General features: G+C 39.1%; 1 protein-coding gene across 4 annotated transcripts; it reads right to left on the reverse strand.

Moving 5' to 3' along the window:
* Positions 1 to 1,357: 1,357 nt before the first annotated feature.
* etv6 (ETS variant transcription factor 6) lies at positions 1,358 to 23,367 on the reverse strand. 4 transcript variants are annotated; one of them, XM_027023010.3, is made up of 8 exons: positions 23,009 to 23,367; positions 19,985 to 20,111; positions 8,615 to 8,779; positions 7,517 to 7,651; positions 5,946 to 6,560; positions 2,821 to 2,963; positions 2,167 to 2,267; positions 1,358 to 1,896 (listed from the first exon to the last, which is right to left on the reverse strand). In XM_027023010.3, exons 1-8 carry the CDS (start codon positions 23,039 to 23,041, stop codon positions 1,794 to 1,796), a joined length of 1,422 nt encoding a protein of 473 aa, XP_026878811.2. In that variant the 5' UTR covers positions 23,042 to 23,367; the 3' UTR covers positions 1,358 to 1,793. The 4 variants fall into 4 exon arrangements, with proteins under 4 accessions (XP_026878811.2, XP_026878810.2, XP_081568724.1 ...); XM_027023009.3 differs by having other exon boundaries at positions 19,985 to 20,114; XM_081712598.1 differs by having other exon boundaries at positions 5,946 to 6,326; positions 19,985 to 20,153.
* Between the last annotated feature and the right edge of the window lie 1,317 nt (positions 23,368 to 24,684).

Raw genomic sequence — 24,684 nt, forward strand, 5'->3', positions numbered from 1 at the left:
TAGGCAAAGGGAAGGGAAGGTAGTTCAGGATAGAAATTCAGACACCAAAGGAGCGGTATAGATAAATCAAGCTTTCCTCCCCATATGGATAAATAGCTGAAGGAGTGGGAGAAAGAGTGAGAGTAAGACCTGGGTGATGTTTTGGATTCTATAGTTTTGAACTGAAACAGACTGATATTATTCATACATGCAATGTTTTATAATTTGTACCTTGTATCCTGGCAGCGCAGGGTGCAATGTGAGATGGTTTGAGATCCCCATCTTTAAACATCAATAGCTAAAAGGTTTAGTGTATTTTTTGTTTTACTACACAGTGACAGCTTGACCTGACAAAGCTTTGCTGTACCCTCCATGTTCTGAGATGGTACTTGGATAAATCAGTATGGATTTTTGTCTCTATACTAAAGAACTTTCAAGATTTGAAATAATAAGATGAATATGAGGCTGAAGTGCAGAATATAATCTATTTTTTCAAATACATTTGGATTTAAAAAAAAAAAACTGCATTGTCATTGGAATCACCCAAACTCTTCACAGTGCACTTACCTTCTGCTGTTCTGATGTCACCTTTGCATAATAATTAAAAGATATAAACTCAGACTTTGTGCAGAGTTGTAACCATATGTTGTACAATGCACAATTTAAATAAAACCTAGTAAAATAATCAGCACCAAGGACAGATATTTTTTATAAATTATTATGCAAATATAGAGAAATAATGCCCATCCACTGTAGTTCACCTGATAGAGCAACAGGGACCAGAACACATGGTGTCATACTAATAAATACGCAAGTCCCTTTGTATAAGGGCATGTCCTAAATTTAAATGTAGTGCAAATCAGTGTGGCAAGACTTTTTTTTATCCTAATTCAGCAAATAACTTGCCAGTAATCTCTTCAGTTTGCCAGTCATACCTACAAAGTCACCCGTTTGCATAGTTGGTCCATTATCTACATATTTATCAGGGACCCAACCAAAAATGCACTAAATATACTACTAATATTTTCCGACCAGTGAGGCTTTTCTAAGATTGGTTAGTATAAAAATACAAATTACTTTAGCTTTGTCAGCCCTATTACATAAATTATTACATAAATTAGTAAATTAGTAGCTAAGAATAACTAGTTTTAGATAAATTACAACATTTCTGCAATGTTTTTAGTTTTCTGCAGAACACCTTTGTTGTATTTTTCTTTATTCACATGTGGGTAACAAACCACTACACTGCGTAGCCTAGCACAAGCAGAACTATGGATTACTGTTCCTGAAAGAGCATTTGTACAGACAAACAATTATTTAACTAAGCAACTATAAATCCCAATGTGATGACTGGTTAAAATCAATACAAAAAGAATCCTGACTGAAATTAAATTTTATTTTTGAACTGAATTTAAATGACTTTTTTCTTTACAGAAATGGCATCATTGGCATGTACAATACACCTAATCCCCCCTACCACCCAAAAAATTGTCTGTAATGAAAAATGCTTGAAATAATTAATTGTGCCAGGAATTTTAAAGAGGCAATTTGCAAAAGAAAGGAATATTCATCAATAAAATGATTGTCATATTTAGGTTTTGCTCTCCTTAAGCATAGACCATATTGTAAAAGTAAAACTGAATTAGATTATCAAGAATCAGCATAGAAAACAGTGCAGTAAATATCCAGATTTCTAGGATTACTTCCCACTTAATCTGAGCAAATGTCCAGGCCTGCATGGTTGATACTGAAGTCAGCAAAACATTGGTGAGGCATCAACGGCTTTAAAAGTTCATCTCTGTGTGCGTCACCACTCAGCACTCCTCCTTAACATATATTTGATCATCTGTATCTGACTCGAGATGTTCCAGGCGGTCCGTCTGTCCGCTCATGATCTCGTCTGGGGTTTTCATGAACCTGTTGTGAACATGCAGAGATGACACACAATACAAATCAATAAATAGGGCATACCTAAAAAAAAAATATCTAGTTTGCCCCAACTTTGTTAGAGATATTTATTTAGTTGGAACACCTTTTAGCTGTACAGTTAGAGACTATAGCCCATTTGTTGGTATGCCCAACTTCACAGGAGAACTGGTAATGACGGAACATTCTAAACCCAGTAGGCAGTGTGTGAGTTTGTGTGAGTATACCATTTCAAATTATTGTCATTTGCTTCCCCCTCACCTGAAAAGCAGTCTCTGTCCTGGTTCTTTCCTAATGATATTCAGTTTGTAGTAGTGTCTTAGTGCTCTTGACATCTTCTCATATGTCATGTTTGTCCTGTTCTGTAAGCACACCACAGAGAACACAACCTCATAATGAAAAATACATTTCAGAAGTCATGGGAAATATGGAATATTTGGTTATGAGTTTTATGATAAAATATACACAAAGTGATCTCTTCATTGGATATACTTACTTATAGCAGTACCTAAATAATCTGCCATACTTTCAACTTTCAACTCCAAGATGTAGTCCACCACTTTTGCTACTACTAATGTACTAATGTACTGACAGTTGACGAATAGGGTTCATGTTCCCTGTGTATCTTGTGTCAGCTTTTAATGGCCTCTCTGAAATGGATTTGAAGGCTAGGTGAAAGCTGGATGCTTTTAATATACATTTATACTGTAGAAACAAATATCTGGATATCACCTATGTTGTTGTTTGTTATTTTAAAGCGGGTAATTCATGAAAGAAGACACTGGAAATATGTATTAGTCTCAACTGTGCCAAAGTCACCATCAGTCAGCTAACTTTTAATTCCATGAATTTCACAGAAAAGAACCAGTGGCCTACAAGTGCTGCATTACAGAAATTAGACAATTCCTGACATACCTTATGGTTTCCCCACAGTCGAGCCAGACCATTGGGGTCAATGATTCTAAACACTTTGGTGTCACGGTCCTCCCAGCGGATGTAGTTCTCATAACGGCTGTCCGAGAGCAGCTGATACACGTAGTCCCACAACAATCTGCAATCTAAAAGTAAAGGAAAAAAAGTGGCTTATTCCCCCTGAAAGGTGGAATAATAATAAGTAAGAATAATAAATAAATAATCTCCATTTCCCTCTCTTATTATTCAGTTGTTTTCGTTTATTATTATTATTATTGGGTTTTTTGGGGGGTTTTTTTAATTACAAAATTAAAGAGTAGTGCACATGTCACTGGATAAAGGCAAACATGCATACCCCCAAGCCTGACCTCAAGAGAGAAAAATAAATATAAATAATGAACAAAAACACATTCTTCACAGTTGGCCATATCTGAGCATTCTTAACACTATATATTGAACCCTGTCTCTAAGTTACATATAGTCTAGATTTACAAGGCATTTGTGTGGATTTATGTTCTAAAAACAGATAATGCAGGCTGGACCTGTTATAGTGAATTTAAGATGGATATAATGTAAATAAGCTGTTCTAATTGGCTGCCATGTATTGTGTCTTATTCAAAAAGGCACTCAGAGAAACAACATGCCTGAGAACTAAATTTAACTGTAAGCTAAATAGATATGCAAGTAAATTTGACATCTTGAATGATGCCCTGAAATGGCATAGTGAAAGGTGTTTTTTGAAACTTTAAAAATATTTACATATTACATAATTACATGTTGTCTTTTAATCCTATGTGAAGCACTTTGACCTACATTTAAGTTAGGAGCTATACAAATAAAGCTTATTATTATCATCATCATCATCATCATCATTATTGTTGTCTTTTCTTATTAGTACTATTGTCTATTCTTATTAGTACTATTGCTATTATTATTATTATTATTATTAGTAGTAGTAGTAGTAGTAGTAGTAGTAGTAGTAGTAGTATCATCAAAAGTTTAGTCAAAAGATCAGACATTGACCTTGAGCACTCCAGCTAATCATCTTATAGATTTTCTTATACCACAGAGTAACAGATTTTGTAACTCTCATAAAAGTTGCCATAGAACAGAAAATGATTTAACTTTGCATAGTTGAATAAAGAGAGTTCAGTACATTGAACTCTCATATCTTGAAACACAAACACTGACTCCTACTTCAAATGCAAATACCACGTAAGCAAAATTAGGAAATGGGTCAATTACAAAATCCTAAATTGTTTCATAACAATCTTGACCAAGTAATATTTATGCACCCAAAATTTACCTACATCAGTCTACACTCAGGCAGAAACTTAAAAGGTTCTGCAGGAATTAAGAACAAGCACAGACAATGGAGGAACAACCGTGAAAATGGCAGATTATGTACAGAAATGTATTGTTCCAGGCTGTGCAGGGGAAATCAATCATTTTCATACACTTTTTTAACGTTCCCAAGAAACTGGACTGTCAACAAGCATGTATCATATTTAAAAGCATCTTGGAAAATTTGAATTTGAAATTGTTAGTTTGCTCTGTACATTTCACTCCAGACAGTTTCTCAAACCTTGGTCAATATAAAGCAGTCTTCACTCAGCTTGTGTTGTCACAAAAAATCATGTGAAACAAATAATGGTAGCTAGTATAGGTGATATTAGCTACTACCTAGCAAGCTCCAAGTAATGATCATAAATAGCTAGCTAACTGGTATGACAGCCTAGTTTATTTACAAAGAGATTCTTTTTAATTTTCTGCCTGTCTCTCATTCAAAGAAATAGCCTGTGTTGTCATATAAATCTACAGTACAATATGCATTTGTCAATATAATATGCTTTGTCAATCCCTTTGTCAGGTAAATTTGAAATTTACCTGACAACTCGGAAGCCAACTACTTCAGTTGCTTAGAGATATATACTCTCCAGTTAACTAGCTCCTAACTTCAGCTTCTCCAGTACTGAAGTGGAAACAGTTTTCATTTTACAAGACATGTAGTCAGTCTCATAAAATCAGATTTGTTTGAGAACCCAAGTATTACTTCTTGCTATGTTTGTATTGCATGATTGGATAATTTGGATATAAAGTAGATGCCTAAATGCTCCATGGTTCACTTCTATAGTTGATATTGATTCTCTGTGAGTCATCACGGTGCCTCGATATAAAGCAGCCAATCAGAGCAGAGCTCATCAAATTATACATGAAAATAGACATGGAAAACCACATCTCAGGAGGGTGTCTCTCCCACATGGGGTCCGACCAAAGTCCCATAATGTCTATATAGACATCAGAGAACAGTATAAAGTACTTAATAAATGCATTCTATGGCACCTTTAACCAATTATTAAGAATACATTTCATACCCAAGGGTAACAGTTTATCAAATAGTTTATGGTAAATTTAAAACTGTTTATCCAACAGTTTGTGTTAAATTTCCCAGTATAATTTCCCATTTTCATTAAGTCTGAAAATGTATATTCACTCTCATTAAGTCTGAAAAGTACACTCCTAAACTTGACAAACAGGGGAGGTATTGCGATCAAGGTTGGGACTGAGGGACCTTAATCTTATTAAGCCTTAAGGCTTATTATTAGCTATTAATCATAATAATTATTAGTTATTAATCTTTAAGTATATTATTTAGTAACTACAGTGAGTTATTGAGTAACTACATTTTGATTAAAATCTAAGGTATTTAGTTACAAGATTGAAAAATAAGAGTTGTGACCTACTGGTTTCTAGAGGAAGTGTTGAATTATGAATATTACATCATGATCTAACATTCATGTTCTTTCAGTTCAGCAGGTTAGGATATGTCTACAAGAGCAGCTGTAAAGTCTGTGCACCTGCTGCATTAGGTAATGTGATATTCTACCACCAGCCAAGACGAGTCATGACAAACCAATCAAATGTGGTTTTTCATGCCCCCACAAGGCAGAAGGAAGAGGTTCATCTGGTGTGGAGGCTAGTAAAAATGATTAGTGTTTTTTTTCCTCCAATTCAAGGAACCTTCCTGATTTATAACTCCCCAAATACCCTCATTCAGATCCTGTAGGGTTGGTAAGGGAAGGTAACTTCTGTCGGGTTTTAGTACCATACACGCAGCATGGTCTTACCAGCGATGCGTCCAATGGGTATGCCTTGCTCATCGGGCGGTGAGACAGGCATGATGATCTGATTGCGGTAGCGGGCATCTTCCGCCGCATGGAGCTGGTGTGCCTGCTGGTGCCCTGCCAGGCTCAGTGGGTGGTGGGGGGGTGGATGGTGAGTATGGTGATTGTGATGGTGATGGGCCTTCCCCTCTCTGCCATTTTCCTGGGGAGCCGCCCGGCCATGCCGGAAGTCACCCGGCACGCCTGCTCGCCCGGGGCTGAGGAGTAGCGGGTGCATGATGGCACTGGGCATGAGCTGGATGACGCGAGGCGGCGGAACCTCCTCCTGGCAGGGGCTGCCTGGCCGTAGGGCGTCACGGGGCATGGGACAATGCCCATTGGGGGCTGTGGGAGACACCGACAATGGGTACAGATCATCATGAAGGTGATTGTTGCTGTCGGGCAGCTGGGAGGATGTCTGTTGTGAGTCTTCAGCTGAGCCAGGGTGGGGGAGAGGCGGGTCTGCGGGGGAGCGCCGGGGTGCGGCATGGTGGGGCGAGCGGGAGCGGTGTCGGAGTTCGATAGTAGGGGGGTGAGTCAGGAGAGTGTCTGTCCCACGTGGGGTTCGTAGTACCGTTTCTAATGCACAGAAAGAGAAGTGCATGTGAGACTTTTCAGCCAGCAGAGGGACCCATAAGTGCTTGTGGATTACACCTGATTCAAATATATTTGGATACAGAACTGGATAGAAGATCATAAGAAAAAGAGAAGTGTGGGAGTTATATACATATACTCTGAGGTTGATTACATGCATAGTTAAAAAAAAAAATCTAACCAAGTAACAATTGTACATAAGGCAATCTGTGTTTCTGTGAAAGGTAATAATTTTATCATTGAATAAATGTGAAATGCTATTTCCAGTGAGCCAGGTGGACAGAAAGTGTATTCATTTGCTCAACACATGGGATCAAATGCATTTAATAAAATTTAATCTACAACTTGCCAGTAACAAGATATGGCTGCATTAACCTGATTTTTGAAAAAAAAAACCATGAAGGTCTAAAGCCTGGTGACATTAAACATGCTATTTAAATACAGGTGCATTTCCTTGTACAACAGGTTTTTCTGTCAACATTCAAAACTGCCACTTCCTCCTGGTCCACCTGTTGATTCAGGGTACACCCATGTTTAGAATCAGTGTCTCCCAAGTCCTCAACGACAGAGAGTTCAAAGTCAATTTGCTATACACGGAAGTAGGCAAATTCCTTATCTCTATTAACTGAGTAGAAAAAAAACAGGGTCTGTACTTCCTTGAAAGCTGGACTTCAGGCGATTTAATCTCATTACTATGTGAGCATTTTATGCATTATCTTGTTTACAGCATACTGAAGTGCAGATTGGAATATAATCAAAGCAGCGTATATACAGAACAAAAGATTAGCGGGTTTATTTGATGCAACATGATAAATCACCAGTTATAGATTCATTCATTCACCTTATTGCATGGTATCAAACCTGTGATGAAGCTTCATGTCTGGTGTGTGCTACAGGTAATGTAGCACTAAAGCAAGTGATCTCACTATAAGAACACTCACCCTCAAGTCTGTGGTGCTGAAGTGCTGCATCGGGCAGGGAGTGGAAAGGGTTTCCAGGGTAACATGTGGAAGGGAGGGAGGAGTGGGGCTTTCTCTGCTTCAGTATGTGCTGCAAGAGTTCATACAGGACATCCCCTGTGGAACAATGACAAAAAGTAAGAGTCACGGATGGATCTCCCATGGCCTTTGGTGCTAAATGTCTATGAAGCAGGCTGAAACTGTGCCCACTGCATTCCATTAGCATTGTTGTTTGCTAAAGAGCAACTATTTTAAATGGTTTATTGAATGTTTATTCTCTAATATTATGCTTTTACCATTGTCCAGTAGCAACAAACAAAAAAACAAACAAGTAAACATAAATGCTTAAAAAAATAAATACAAACTTTAAGATTAGACAGAAATGCATATGACCTGTTTGTCAATTTTAGGACAGTGTAAAAGCCAAACAAAAAAGAAGGATCATTTCAGAAAGTTCCTCTCACAGTGGATCTCATGAAAATCTGTATTTTGAGACTTCCAGCCAGAATTTCAAGGAAATTATTCTTATAAAGGAAGTCAGCACACAAGCAGGTGCACACACACACACACACACACACACACACACACACACACACACACACACACACACACAATTATACATACACAAACAAAGCGAGATACCTTTCAGTTCTCAGTTTCTGGTCATCTAGATGCAGAGAGGGAAATTCCTAATGCAACCAGGTGACAGTTGTGGCTAGAAGAACACTTCCTTACCAAATGCTTACCCAATTCTCAACTTCCTCCCTAGGCAGAAAACTACACTGACAACCAGCTTCAACCACCATTCTTTTGTGCCTGCATCCAGTAAATAAGGGATCATTTCCCAAGCATGTAATTTTACTTCAAAACAACTAATGTGTCATTTAAGAAATCAACAGACAGTACTTGAAATGATGTACTGCATTTACTGAAAATTTTTCAATGACAACACTTCAGACTAACTGACTGAACTAAAGTATAAACCACAAAAAGGACTCCTGAGACTTCTCAGAAAGTGTAAAGTAACAGGTATATATATATATATATATATATATATATGGGGGGGGGGGGGGGGGTCACCTGAATGGGGTGAACGGTAGCGGAAGTCCTCCTTAGTGAGCAGGAGGAGGGCCTTTCCATTCATCTGGAAGCTTCCGCTGGAGATGGGCCGCAGAGCGAACTCTCTCTCTGCCCAGCGCAGCCACTGTCCCACATCTTCCCTGCTCCACAGCACGGGCTGCAGACCTAAAGCCATCGTGGCAGAGTGAGAGCATTAACAACCTCCAACCAACTGTAGAACCACAGACTTAAATGCTAGGTGAATTTAGAACTAAAAGAAGCCAATAAGAGTGTGTAGCAGAAGTACAAAAATCAACAACAAAAAAATAAATAAAATTTAAAAAAACGAATGACATGCTAGGACGTGTCATTCACCACCTCCCCACGCCCTCACCCTCGCAAATGCTCAAGTTTTGCATTCAGATTTCACCAATGTCTGTACAAATCAAGCACACCCCTCTTAGCGTTTTTAAGGTCTTCCCAGAAATGAAACCAGTATGCCTGGAATCAGTACAAAAACCAAACCCCTGGCTTTGAATGCAAAAGTTGCACATAAAATCACTCAGTGTTCACTGACTTCATATAATACCAGCTACAGTGATATTCTGACTGACCATGGCAAAAAGGAGTTGAAGCTTGGACTGAACATTTGAAGAGAAAGCATAAATATATTGATTGATTATTATAAATACATTGGCATTCTTGGTATCTGCTTATGGTTAATGCTTTTCCAACATCTAAGAGGTTATCAGACCTATGCAATGGCATAGTGTAACAGAGGAAAGTGTTTGTCAAGTAGTTACAAGCCAGGTAATTATACAGTCATACAAACTGCTTCCTTGACAAAAGTTTTTTCTTGTTACAACATGATAGAAAATGTATACTTAACTAGGGAAAAGTGTGCATTCTCTCCCTTTGTGGCAAATGTATTCAGTTCTTGGGACACCTTCCTTAACACCTGTTACAAATCCATCTTTTTCCTTTCTTTGGCAGAATTCAAGCTAAGAATTCACTAAGAATAATAGATAAAGTTCAACTGGCAAGACGGTAGTGCTGCTTGCTGCAAATATAACAACAGTAACGTTGAAACGGGTGCCTATTACAGATGTATAGCCTATGTATAGATATGCCATATACCTCCCACATCTAATACCTTGTGTTATGATGTATTAAAAAAGTAGTGTTTAAGCAAATGTAAAAACAGTAAAATAAATAAATTTGCACATTTTAGTTGCACATTCTGAGTGATATAATCATGGCTAGAATTATTATGAAATTATTTATTATTATTAATTATTATTATGAAAATGGAGTTTATCTTACAGTAGCTTGTAGCCATGCGTGTATGTTTAGGTATTAAATATGTATGTTTAAGTCATTGTCATGAAGGGCTTGTGTAGTTGTAGCCTCCTGCACAATGCCCTTCAGTAAAGTGCTACCTAAAGGTTTAATGTTTTGTTGTAGTAAGTTTTCTTACTATCTATTCAAAAGTTCATAGTGTGTGTCAATTGTGACATGAAAGGTAACAGAAAAAAAATCAGCTAATCTTGGGTTCCTTACTGTAACCTCAGATGGGCATAGGTCCTGTAATGTTTGACAGTGTTTACTGTGATCACTAATCCAGCCTACTCCCTGTTGTTTCTCTGTATTTACAGAGTAAGCACTCTGTACTTCCATAATAAGAATGGGAGAATAGCACTTTATAAACCCCTGCATTACTTATTATTCTGTAATTAGATACATGTATGTTACATTAGTGTATTCAGCATTATCCTTGCATGACAGTACAAGCATTCCATAGCTGTGCACTTGAAAGAGGCAAGTTTTCCTTCTACTTCAGCCTTGAGTTGCTGCTATGCTGGATGAACATGCCTGTCAGGCACACATTTTCAAATGTATAGAGCCTTTTCTCAGTGTGTTCTTATTCAAAATCATACAACAAAGAAGAAGACTTAAGCATAAATCACAGGAGTTAGAGTGAAGTTTGTCTGCCAAACCCACATGAATACAAAAATGACCATCACATCTGTCATGAGCAAAGGGCAAAAACATTTGTTTGTATTGCACTTAATTTCCAGGAAATAATGTGGTAAATGTTGGAAAGTTATGTTGCAAGTTTCCAGTTGTTACTCTCTTATTCCTCATCTTGTTTTCTTCTGCTGTACCAGTACATGTACAAATTCATACAGGGAAGTTACATTGCAAGTTCCAGGAAATTACATGGTAAATGACAGGAAATTATGCCATACTATATGAGCTGTATTATAAAGCATTTATTTTTTATTACATATATACAAATTACATGTAAAGAGACTTACATATTTATGAGTATGACAGTACGTGAATTCCCTTGAAATTTGACCCCTGACCTTGGTGTTACTAGCACCATGCTCTACCTGCTCTACCAGATGAGCTACATGAGTAAGTACAGTTTGCACAGCTATTGCAAACCCGTTCTAACAAACTGTCAACACTTAGAAACTGCACATACTTAACTAGGCCCTATCTTTAGCTGGCAAACATACAGCCAAAGCTTTTTAATTTGTATTGCTTTGTAGGACACTTGGGAATGCTTGTTTTGTTAGTGAGTGCATTCCCCCCTGCATTTACAATTCAGATGGCGTGGGAACATGACAAATACAGCATCTGCATTGGGGAACCACCCAGAATTCCCAAGCCAGATACCCGTCAAAACTCAACATCCATGCAGAGTCTGTAGAAGCTCTATTTGACACATCTGATTACGATACCTGCCGGCAAGTCCCTTAAAAATGCACATGCCTCGCCGTATAAAGCAAAAAACCACACACACGCGCTGCTACTAAATACGTATATGTGTTTAAGCACACCCCACCATAATACCCAAAACAACTGCCTGTATCCGTCATTCCCGAATGTTTAGTTGGTCTAATTCTGGCTGATGCAGCTGCTGTCTGGGTTAGCGTTGCATGTGGAGTGGCGGGTATGCAGCCAGGATCGGCAGTGAAGTGTGCTTATCGCCAGACACCACTCGCACCCTTCCTTCTCCGCCCCGGCAGCTGGTATCTCTGACCCTCGGTATGCATGCACTGTCATCGTCATGAAGGGAATCGGAAGAAACCCCACCCCACCATGCTACAACTGTAAACCCCTTCCTTCTTTAACCTCCACGCCCCCTCCAAACTGGCCCCAAACAAAGAGACTGTTCATGCATTTTGTTTGACATCAAGCAGACATCATATAGAAAGTACATTTGCACTGTTCTTTGTGGTGCTGCAACTATGCTCTGTTCTCTGTTTCTCACTCTCAAACTTTGTTTTTAAGCTGCTACATCACTAGCTTTGAATTTAAGAGTAATTTGGTTTCCATAGTAACTTGTCATCTCAATCACAGATATCCAGTACACAGCAGGGTGCAGGTGTTTGCTTGCATGTGTGCGTGTGTGTGCGCGTACACACACGCGTGCATGTAGGTGTATGCGCGCATGTGTTCATACTAGTGTCCCCAAGCAGCAGCGATGCACAGAGCAATTTAGAGTTCTACTAATGTCTTAGGTCATGTGGTAGCAAGCCTTGAGATTGGCTGGGTCCAGTGCACAGCACTGGCCATCTGCACAGAGCCTCCAGAGAGACAGTTACCCACAGGAGGTAGGAGAGGAAGAGAGCCTGAACTTCCCACAACGCACTTTAACAGGAAGCCCGGCCCCCTCCTTCACCCCAGCACAGCCGCACAGGCTCAGTTTCAGAACAGGAAGCCTCCTGCGGTAAAGGCTGGGGTGACGTGGAAGGTTTTATCAACAGTCAGCAGCAAAGGAGCGAGCCAGTGAGGAGGGAGGGAGCAGGAATGGAGCGGTTGGAATCAAGATGGAGAGAGTGCTTGAGAAGACCACATCAACCAAGACCGACAATGAAGTTAAGCAGAGACAGAGAAGGGTCATTTTGATTCAGTATTTGTTCATGCTGTTATTTTACTCACCTCCCCCCCCACCCTATCTCACCCACCCACCAGACCACATACTCTATGGAGTATGAAGCTCAAGCCATGAAGTTGAACCCCCACAGCTGTTGCTATGTGGGTATCTAATCTGGTCTGATGGCATAATTCACGCCCCCTGGAATCATGGGAGGGAGCTCCCAAAATGGAGCGCTCTTGACTCAAAGAGATGCATGGTGTTGCCCAGGCAACCCCCAGGCACCAAGGATGAATGGAGGAGAGTAGAGATGAGATCACTGCTATCTGGTTTCATTGTTGCTCTCACAACTCCCCCTCAAAGACTCTATTCACAGAACATGTTATGTCTCTCTCCCTCTCTCTCACACACATTCGCATGCACACACGCTCCACTGTATGAGTTTGCACCACATATGTATGTGGGCTTTTTCATAATTTTCAAGTACAATCAAATGCCATTATTGCAAAACTGTGATTACAGTGAATCCCTGTTATTCAGTACAAGGTAATGCATTGTTAGACAATGTAAACATTTCGGTCAGTGTGATCAAGGCACACACAGCAAATATTCTCATTTATCACAGTAATGACAAATGATGCTGTGGGTATGATACCACATGGCCTGCAGCACAGGCAGTGTGCAGCCATTCATGATAAATGGACTGCAGAGACCAAAAGCTTAATTGTTACATGCTCAACTGTTTTGGATGGAATCCATGTAATACAGCCATACAATAATGGAGATATATGTGTGCCCATAAGCGGGCATGGTGATTGTGCTGGAGGCTGGTGATACATCTGTTAAAAATCCACTTGTTACAAAGTATGGTGCTTCACATTAACACAAATATCCTACTTCGCCTTTTTGTTCCTAAAAGCATCCACTTGCTTACTCAAGTACACCAGAAAACCTGTACAAAGCAAACATCTAAACAACTCGCATTTCCCCCTACCCTTATAGAGCCCTTTACAAGCCAACAATGAATGTTGACAAACCTCAACCTGAGGTACACACGTGGTTTTAACTGCAGAATGCCTGCCTACCCACACACACACACACACACACACACACACACACACACACACACACACCATCTTTACTCTCTGTGTACCTCAGTATATCTGTCAGTCATCGGTATTGAGAAAGAAAAAAAAAATGTAATAACATTCAGTATCTTGGCTCTGAATGGGACCTAGGTGGCAATGACACAGGTTCTTGTAAAGTCCAGTCTCGAAGCACCTCATGTTCTGTGGCCTCTTCACTTATTGCACCTGTGGAGAGTGCTCATCTTTAGGCCCCAGTGCCAAATGCATGACTGCAAAGCAGGACAGGACATGCTGAATGAAATATTTGAACAAGTACTGTCAAAAAGATTCAATGGAGTGAGTTTTTGTTTTTAAAATATATATATATATATATATATATATATATATATATATATATATATATATATATATATATATATTTATTTATTTTTGTGTGTGTGTGTGTGTGTGTGTGTGTGTGTAATAAATAAAAAATAAAAGTCTTCCCTTTCAAGATCCTTTTTTATTATGTTTGTCTATTTTAGGTGTTCTGGTGAAACTCTAAAATATCATGATTAATGATGTTCTTTTAGAAGATCTTAACGCATTACATTTGTCAATTTTTAGCTATCCTGGCTCAACTCTAAATAGGGTGACTAATAATTGTTGTTTTTATGGCCAGCTGAGATTTCTATCAACTAATGAAAAATTCAACTGAATGACATTTGTTGTCCAATGCCCCTGATGAGATACAATATGTATTTTACATGCACAGCAAAAACTTCTAACTACTTCAGTGGTGGAGTCTTTACTGTGCCAGCAGGGTGTATGCCTTTATATGAGGGCAGATTGCATGGATCCATGTTCAATGCACACTGGCCTAGCATGCATTAAAGGGGTTAAAGCTCATGATTCATGATCAATCCCTTTCTGGTAAATACCTCCTTTTCAGACAACATGCATGTATTATAGGGTTTATCATTACAGCCATTTTCCCATTGTATACCACGGACTACCAGCTGGCATCAGGGGACATTTTACAATGCATCTGCTTTGTTGAGATCTTACCAAAAACAATTTCCCCAGAATCAAAGATAATGATGTACATTTTAATTTTAATCTAACTTCATATTCCTATTTATTGGCTAACAACAATATATAAATATGAATTTGCCAAGATTAGTCATGGACATTACTGAGTCTGGAACAAAAACTGGAACAAACAGAGTTGAAGGTTTTGTGTCAAAACCAACATTATTTCAACAGTTGGCAATTAGTTGTCAGGTAATTAACAGGGCACTGCACTTACACCCACCATTTGTTGTGTCCAAGTTTAATGCTAAACTGAAGGCATACTACAGAGTGATTTGCACTGTAACCTGCATATGTTGGTCATGGCATTTTTACATACAAACACAAAAACAAGCATTATTAGCACAGAGGTTTATCACTCTTACAGAAAAAAATGTGAGAAATGTGCATAGTTAGGTTTCCCAAAAACATGACGAGTCATAAATCCATCCATTCACCCTCTTCACCAGCCCTGTGTCTGATGTTCTCCCTTCACCTATATTGTAAAAGCATATATTCTCCACCCTGATTTGCAGTTTGGGCCCAGACACTGCTCATCTTATCCATTAATAATCAACTGCTTAATTCTTGTATGTGTTATTCTGAAGGTTTTTGCTTTATACAATATTTCTTTGAACTTTGCTTTCTCTTCCTCTGTGATTTAGCCATGCATGATTTACCATACATGACTACACCAGAATCAACCACTGCAAAACTCACATGATAGTATTGTTCTACAGTCAGAAGCAGAAGCTTTTTGGAAGTGTTCTGTGCAGGATGTAAGCTTACACTCGCCACTTAAGTCAAACTCCACCTGCAGCATTCTTTAACTGCTTTTTCTCCAACTTACTGATCATTTCCTTCATAGAACTACATTTATATTTACAATATTACTATATAAATTTTTTGTAAATAAAGCTTAAAGTCTGGAAGTTGCATCTTTTCAAAGAACAGTAATTTATGGATGTATGGACAAATAGATATTTTTTGTTATTTACTTATACATTATTACATTGCAGTGCACATGTTCTCTAAGCTGTAAGGAGCCCTATTCAAATAAAAAAAAACAAAAAAGAAAGAAAATGTTTTATTTATTTAAATAGTGGCAAAGAGGAGCTCATTTTAGAGTGTATGGCTCCTCACACATCACAAATGTTTTTTGAAGCAGGCCCCATATATCGTCTCTGTCTCCCTCACTCTGTCTCCCTCTCTTTCTTCCCCCTGTCTCTCTGTGTCTCTCCTTTTCTGTCTGTCTCTTCCTCCCTAATGACATGTGGAGCCGGTTGTGAGCAGGAAGAGAACCGGCTGCGCTCATTTTTTGGCCGTTGGCATGGGACAACAGTTTCCCTTTCAGAGTGAGGGGGAGGGAAAAAAAAAAAAACTACACCCAGCACTCAGGCAGGAAGCACAGTCTGCCCACTCAGGAAATTCCTGAGGATGAGAGCAGCTTCCAGGCGCAGGAAATTTCCCCTCTGAAAAGAGTGTTCTCATATAAACACACAGACAGACACACACACAGACATGCAGAACAGGAGAGTGTGAGACTGGCAAAAACACTCAATCATGCCTTAATATGCCCAACTTTAACAGACCAATCAAATGCAAAAATATTCAATAATTAAATAGTAACTTACACTTTTAATTGTATACTGTGCAGCACATGAATAATAGCAGCTCCTACTACAGAAAGTAAAAAAAAATCACAAATATTCATTAGAGAGTCATTGAATTTGACCACCTGCATCTTTTGCACAGGACCTGGAGACTGTGCCTCAATGACTGATTGGTTCATTTAATGCTAATGTGATTTGTACATTTGATATATACTTCTGTCATTCTATATCCGATTTAAAATGTGAAGAAAGAGTACAAATGTATAATCCTGAATAAAACCTTGAACATGTCTTTGGTATGGACTCAGTTCTCATTTTTGGTTAGTTTTGTCGTAAACCCTCCGATTTTGTTCTCATATTGCAAGAAGGAAGAATGAATTAATACAGGAGCCAAAACTAAAGACGTTTTTATGTATTCATATTATATGATTAATACTGTGATTAATAGAAAGATAGTTAACATCTTTCTTTCTCAAATTCATACTAGTATACTCAACACTTCAATGCATTATTAAGAAGCAGTCTCATGTTCAGTAGGCTGAAAGCTGTCACTGTCTCAACAATTATGAGACCTATAGATTGTACCTGGAAGCATGTGTTTTTGCCTCCTTATGAATCTTCTGTGACTCACACAGCTGAAAGCAGCTCCAACAGTCCAAGTGCAACGCAAGAGCCTTCACACAAAGGTGAGCGTATTGTGTTGTTATTTTGCAAAGTATATGAAATGAACTGAACCTGAAATATGCATTTCACTTTAATGCACTGATATGGATGCATGCATGCATGTGTTGACATCTCTCTCCAACACACACACATATATACACACATATATACACACATATATACACACATATATACACACACACACACACGTCCTTTAAAAATGTCCATGATTAACTAACTAGAAACAACTGAATATAATATGTCTAACATTTATTTGTAACTCTGCCTAAATATATCTCCAGGTTCCTGGGCAGTGTGGTAATGGAGGGGTTAAATGTGAGTGGCATTCTTTTAGAGTGAGGAACACATTTGCTCTCCTCTCATCTAATCCACTTCCTCTCCAGGAAGCCAAGGAGGCCAACTTCTGCCCACTCTGCAATTTCCTTTTTTTTCTTTTTTTTTTTTTTAAATCTTTATCTTTTTTTTAGCTTCCTTCTTTTCCTCTCCCCTCAACAAATTCCTCATAATTGGTAAATTGATGGGAACTCACCGACACAGACTACAAACAAATACATATCCAGCGACACAAACAACCATGCATTCTGTCAGTTTCACGCTCACATGAGCATGTACACAGAGACAGAACAGACCCTCTCACACAAATTAGTTTGAATTCAGACACCATAAATAAGTGTGCGTACCTGCGTGCGCGCACACACACACACACACACACACACACACACCTTTCCATCTGTGTGAATGACATGTTTTTGTTGAAGCTCATGCAGAAGCACTTAAGGGGGTGGGGGGTGGGGGGGGGGGATCAGTGTAAGGAATGAAGAGATGGATTAGAGCCAGCAGAGCTTCTCAGCAAAGCTTCTCACTTTTTTTCCCACTTCCTGCCCCCCCAACCCCAAACCTGTTTTCATTCTCTCTCTCTCTGTCTCTCTCTCTCACCACCACCACCACCACCACCTCTCTTCCCATCTTTCTCCCTTCCAGTGAAGCCTAGTATAGATGTGGAGGTGGAGATGTGTCATGTGAATGCAAAAAATATTTGTGGATCACAATGTGGCGTATGAAAACAATATCTTTAGACATGCTAGGACTGCAGCAGGTAAGTGATGACATCAGTAATAAAATCTGTGAGCAATGAGTTGTAAGATCAAAGAGTTAAGCTGCTGCATAGACAGCCAATGTCATGTCAGACAGTGGGAATGTATTTACAAACTGTGGTACATGACAAAGATCTTTTGAAATACAGGAGCACTTTACATTTAAGTATTTCAGGGGGTTTAATCTTGCATTGCAGTGGTGCTACAGAAAATGGCTCATAGACTGAATAGAGACTTCAGTCTATATAATGACACCATGAAAACCACTTGACTTGAAAGGTACTATCTGGAACTATAGGATGGCAGTCTTACATTGGAATTCCATGGGTGATGATGTCATGTTTGTTATATACATTAGATAAACTTCAATGTTCACATTACCTCCTAAGAAAATGTACCTCTCCCTTTTTTATGTGTAAAAAAAGCATATGGTCCAATATTATGAGAAAAGAGCTCCAATTAGGAGCTGCTCCCATACTAGCAGAGAGGCCCCACGCCATGAAAAAAAATTCCTTAGCTAGAAACTTTATATTTTTAAGACCTGTGGTTTATTGCATTATGCATTATTTATTAAGAGAGCATTGCACAGGATAAGAAATATTCCTGAAGCTAAGTTTGTGATTTTTCTTTTTCAAAATATGATTGATTGAGAGCAGTAATCAAGTGAGCATAAAATACTCATTAATTACTGCACAAAACAAATATCTATCCAACCCAATGCCTCAGAAAAATAACCAAATAACTACCTCTCAGAACTCAAAAAGGACTCTCTCTTTGAATGTCAGTGTATACATCCAAAACAGAGTTCTGAGCATTTAGCAATAGGAGAAGTGTTCACAGGGGATTCCCCCCTTCACAGTGGTAATGTCCAACTGTAAGTGAAATGAACAATATACACACACCCAACAGTGTCCTTGCGGTCAAATAGGAATAAAAGCAACAGTTAAACATACACACTAGATATTTTGTTCTGATACTACTGTTGATGATAGGTATGACAAACATACAGGTTAAATATTGATGAGGTTTAGGCACACTTCAGTACACTTTCACCACCAAGCCTGTTTTCTGGCCCCTAGCCAACTCCACCCTTTCTTTTAATGGCTCAGTAAAGGACTGGTTCAGACCTGCAGACACTCACATACACACCAAAACACGCCAGAACACTGCCTCTATCTCACTAATCTATGTAATGTGTGAGGGCACAATGTCACATTACAAATAGAAACACACACACACACACACACACACACACACACAGAGTGAGAGAGAGTAAGTGAGAGAGAGAGAGAGAGAGAATAAGTGAGAGTGAGAGAGAGTGAGAGAGAGAGAGAGAGAGAGCGAGCAAGCGAGCACCAGAAGGATTGTCTCAAGGTGGTCCCCAACGAAGTCTGTTTCAGTGACGTCAGAATTGAACTAGAGCCTGTAAAAGGTGCATGTGGCATGGTCCAAAATCCATGGGAGGCAATGTGGCAGTGCATGTCTCCATGCACCTGTGTGTGAGTGTGTGGGTGGCTGTGATTTGCACTTCTCTGACAACAGCACAGGAGAAATGTAGATGAGCTAGCTCCTGTAGTCCCTTTTCTCTGTGAGTTGTTCAGCCTGCAAGACAGCACTGCACTGTGAGAGAGAGGGCGTGCACATGACTGGGTGACGATGTGATGGTGGGTATGGGTGTGCCCAGGTGTTATGTGTCCACATGAGTGGAATCATGAACAAAAGACTTTTCTATGATCATGATATATCAAGAAAGCAAAAAACATACCGAAAAATTAAAAGTTAGCGATAAAAAAGGTTGGGTTGAGTTTTCTTTTATGGATATGCATGTTTTTGTATGCAGTGTGAGAAAGGCAGAGTAACAGAAAGACAGAAGAGTGACAGAGAGAGAGACTGACTGAGAATGAGAGAGAGCAAGAGAGAGAGTGAGAGTGTGTGTGTGTGTGTGTGTGTGTGTGTGTGTGTGTGTAACTCACGCAGGTGTCCAGGCAGTCTGGCTGGCTCTTCGTCTGTCCTGGCATTAGTCAGGGAGAGAGGGCCATGGCCTGGAGAGGAAGTGGAGTTTGGCAGCGGACTGGCAGAGGGACTGAACGTGCTCCTCTCCTGCTGAACACACAGACACACACAGGGTAACATACGTGCACTCTGAACACACACACACAGAGCATTACTAATGTATCACAAATGCAGACTTGGCAATGCAAAGGTAAACCTATAATTCAACCCATTTTTAAAAAGGGGTCCACAATGGCAAGGGGGTTTAACCATTATCACATCAGCACATTATTATCAGCCAAGCACAAGTGATTCCAGGGGTCAACAAAGTGAGGCTGGGAGAGGGGAAAGTGGGCTGTGTCTCAAACCAACAAATGCACACTTCAAAGTGTCCAAAAATGCACACCTTCTGTAATACTTTTTATTGTTTGTAAATGTCTGACTGATATATCTCACTGAAGATGGGATGAAGTCATACAGAAAGGTTTGGCATACTGCCCCAGGGATTACAATATTTCAGCAGCGGCCTCTTGCTAATGCTCACTCTCCTGACATCTACAACCAGGCTCTGACTTCTAAGAACCCAAATTACTCTTCAGCCATCTCAGGGGTCACATGGAGGTCAAACCACAGATGACCCTATACTGGCAGCAGGAAAAGACCTAAACAGATTTTTGGGGGATAGTTATTTTTCACATCACCACTGTAGATAGGAATTTGGGCATGCATCATGGAAGAATATTATGGAAATTGTGTCAAATATTTAATCCCCCACACAGTCAGCACTGATGAAGCTTGAAAGAGAGCAGTCATGTATATTGGCCTCTTCCGTATAATTTAAAAAGCCATACAAAAACACTAAAGTATAAGCATTTGAAAATGAACTGTGATCATAACACCTTCCTAAAACTCATCACTTTTACAGTTTAATAGGCAGAGGAAATGTGAAATGAATATAGTCCCACAGAACAGATTCAGACTCTGTCTTCACTTTTCCATACCAGAGGTACTGTTGGGCACTGGTTTCTCTTAGGCTAGATTTGAGGTAGGCTAGACTTTCTGCTAGGCTCCAACTCTAAAATGTCAAAGGATACAACCAGAATGCACCACAAAGCACTATTCATTTAATGTTATGACCCCAAAGTTGCCAATGCCCATCTGCTCTAAAAATTTACCACAAATTAATTATAGTCATGATATCCATGATATTAATTTATAACATGTGAAGTCCTTTTCAATGCAACATGCAGGATATGAGACATGATCACATCTGAATTCTTTCAAGCGAAATAAAATATGGACAAAAATGCCTTAGATTTAATACAACCTTTTTTGGGTTTATTGTTAAGGCGGATAGTATTATTTGTCACATACTACTCACACCACATGGGAGTGAGTGGGTCAGATCAAGGGGTGAGTGACATATGGAAGTACACTTGGAAATAGAAAACTGAAATTTTAAATACAATTGAAAGGGGTATTTGGGAAAGACCGTATTTCTTAATTTTCTTTACCATTCTTTAATTTCCATACCATTTCTTTCTGCTACTCTAAATCTTCCATAGACCCCCAGCCTGTGGCTTCTAATATCATACAGCTGTCATAGTGACCAGTCTTTCACTCTCTCTCTCTCTCTCTCACACACACACACACACACACACACACACACACACAGACAGACAGAGGACCATTCAAATGAAACTCTGTGCAAATGAAAGCATGCAAAATCAAAGCTAATAAAACCATTTTCTTAGAAAGCAATTTGACTGCCACTGTGCCACTTAATATACCCTCTCCCAGGACAGGTGTAGAGAGCAGCAGGTGAAAACACTAGCTCTCTGCCCCACGGAGGATGAGTACTACCACCAAAGCTTATTATATAGTTGTAAATATGGGAAATGTCCTTGTATTAAGTTAACAAAATCATCACAGGTATTAACTCATGTGTGCATTGGTTCTACTTAATAAAGATGCACTATTCAATTCATGTCCTGGACTGTTTTTACTAGTAGTGGTGTTAGAAAGTTTTCTCTTTCTGGGAAACTATGACTGGTGTGTTAACATGTTACATCATGTTGTAAAACCCTTGACCTCTCAAACACACTGCAGTTTTATATGTTTCCTGAGCAGGATTCCAAACTGATAGTCTAACAAAAAGCTCAGCCTTGTTCAGCCCAAACTAGAAGCAGTCAGTGATTACCTTTGTTTTAAATTTAAAGTTTAGGGTTAGTGGCTCATGTTGGAACTTTCTAAAAACTGCACTGATCTTCAGAGAAGCGCCAGATTCCCTTGGATGAATACTCCCTATAAAGATCCATTTTTAAAAAGTTTAAATTTTTCAGTTCTATTTATATTTTTTGACGAGCATACAAAGTCGCTTTCTCTTTGTTTTTAATAAATAACCAATAGACGTTAGTATTAAATCTTTTGTTCACCAGATCGAACCCTTGTGACCGTCTAAATCCTTAATGGTTCAAAGTAATATATTCGTGCGGCATAAACGAACTTGTCACTGTCCTAGTCTTCCATAAGTCCAGAACCAAGCTCATTATCAAGGAAGTTGTTTTTCAGTAGGCCTAGATATGGACCAAATTTGTTGTTTAGATTTGACTGTTGCTCAACTGAGATGGACCTTGGTTTGCACTAACGTGCGTGGGAAGTGGGTCTGTGGACCTACGTGTATGGCGCAAGGTTGTTGCAAAGGGTTCGGTGTCCAGATGAATGGGAACTAAACCTTTCGAGCTTTTTGGGGGATACAACGAATAAATTCGCAATAAGACAAGGCCCAATGTGTGACAGGAAACACTAGCTACAGTAGGCTACGGAACGCACTCATCGACCACTGGTCACAGTGCCTGCCTCACAGCGACGAATCGCAATCTCTCAGCAACAGATGATAAGCAAAACAAGTGCTGTTAGTCAACACCGTGACAACATGCAGTTCATCTCATACTCTGCCCGAAGATTTTGAACTTACGACATCATTTAGAGAAAATCATAAATACCTTGATATTGATCTGCGAAGGGGAATCGGACATGTCTTGTTCAAATTCAGGAAGTTCTCCTGTTTCCACTTTCCTTTCCCCTTTTTTTCCGTGAAATAAACGCGTAAAACAGCGAGCATCCGACTTCAGTGTTTTGACAATGACAAATCGCAGCAAACGCACTATTTCAGTTTATCTGTAAATCCATAATTCACAGAGTCAATGAATTTTCGTGCAACTTCTTTGTTTTCCTATTTTCCGCAGCGTTACAGGCACTACATTTTGGCGACGCGATGGTTAATACCTTCCTGGAAGACTTCAGTGTTAGAGCGGACAGCGCAGCGGCAGGGCTCATTGATTTGGTTGTGTTAGTGGTGAAATGACGTGAATTCCTAGCACTAAGCGCAGCCCTCTTAAAGGGAAACCCGACTCAGGAAATTGCCTATCATGTTCAACATTGTGGGTGTAGTCGAAAGTAAGACTATTTGAAGCAGCGACGAGGTCAGTGTGCGGGCTTATACAGCATTTTAGAGCATCATATTGAACCGTTCCTGGGTCAGCTGTTAGGCCTACACACAGATTGATGGCCTGACGGATCATTTCCCAGCTAACTTAGAAGAGGAAACTAGAAATGTAAGATATGGCACACTTTTGAAATTATGATGGGTTGGATATGTGCCTCAATTAAGAGTCTGTTTCCTAAATTCGGGCAAGATTTAGATTGTTCATTATTCTGATGGAAGGATTATATCTAAATATATGGTTTGTGGCACATATCCATCCTCATAATGTCAAGTGTGCACTGTCTTAAATTTCTAGTTTCCTCCCATTTAGCTGAAAAATGAACCATTGTGTTTGTTTGCTTTTTTGCAGTTGTTTGTTTGTTTGTTTGTTTTATGAGCATGTAAACGGTGACCCCAGAACTGTTTCTCTGCAAAAACTGTGTACTACATGGATATTTTACTACCCCTTTTACTGTAGTACACTGCAATTACTCCCTGGAATCTTATATGGAAAACACTTACACTGACTCTTTTATTTTGATTTAAAAAACCTCTTATCTGAGTAGCTGGAATGTCCAGTGTTTATTTATTTATTCACTAGCAGTTACAAAGCAGCTTAAACTCTCAATACTATGCACATATTACAGCTCACACAACTTCTTAGCTCAAATAAGACCTTTTATTACCAAAATGCAAGATGCAATGTATATCAGAAGATGAAGTTCCACAAATATAGTTTCCAATCTGTCAGTGAAACTAGCTGACTTAAAAAGTATATGGTCAAATGTTATAAGAGTGAAAGTGGCATGCTAATCACCAACAGAGATTAAAATTTAAATGGAAAAAAATTCAAATACAGCTCAAATATTTAAATAAAATGTAGCTATTCAAATGCAGTTCAACTATTCAAATGCAGCTCATCTTTTTGAATGACAAACTCACATTTCACACAAATATCGTTCTTAAGTAATTTGTCATATGGGCAACATGGCACTCCTTTCAATAATTCATTATAATTACAGTTTGCAAACAGCTATTGCTTAGGTCTGCATGTCTCTTTTGCAGTCTGATATGGTTGTTTGTAAACTTTGTTTTTGGTGAAGGCTAAGTATACCTTAATTACTCTGTATCAGTAGTTTACAATTGCCTACATCTACTTACAGTATATATCCATCTTACTGGTAAATTCTTTAA

The sequence above is a fragment of the Electrophorus electricus genome, chromosome 4 (assembly GCF_041902795.1).
Source record: "Electrophorus electricus isolate QZ-2024a chromosome 4, ASM4190279v1, whole genome shotgun sequence".
Taxonomy (NCBI): Eukaryota; Metazoa; Chordata; class Actinopteri; order Gymnotiformes; family Gymnotidae; genus Electrophorus; species Electrophorus electricus.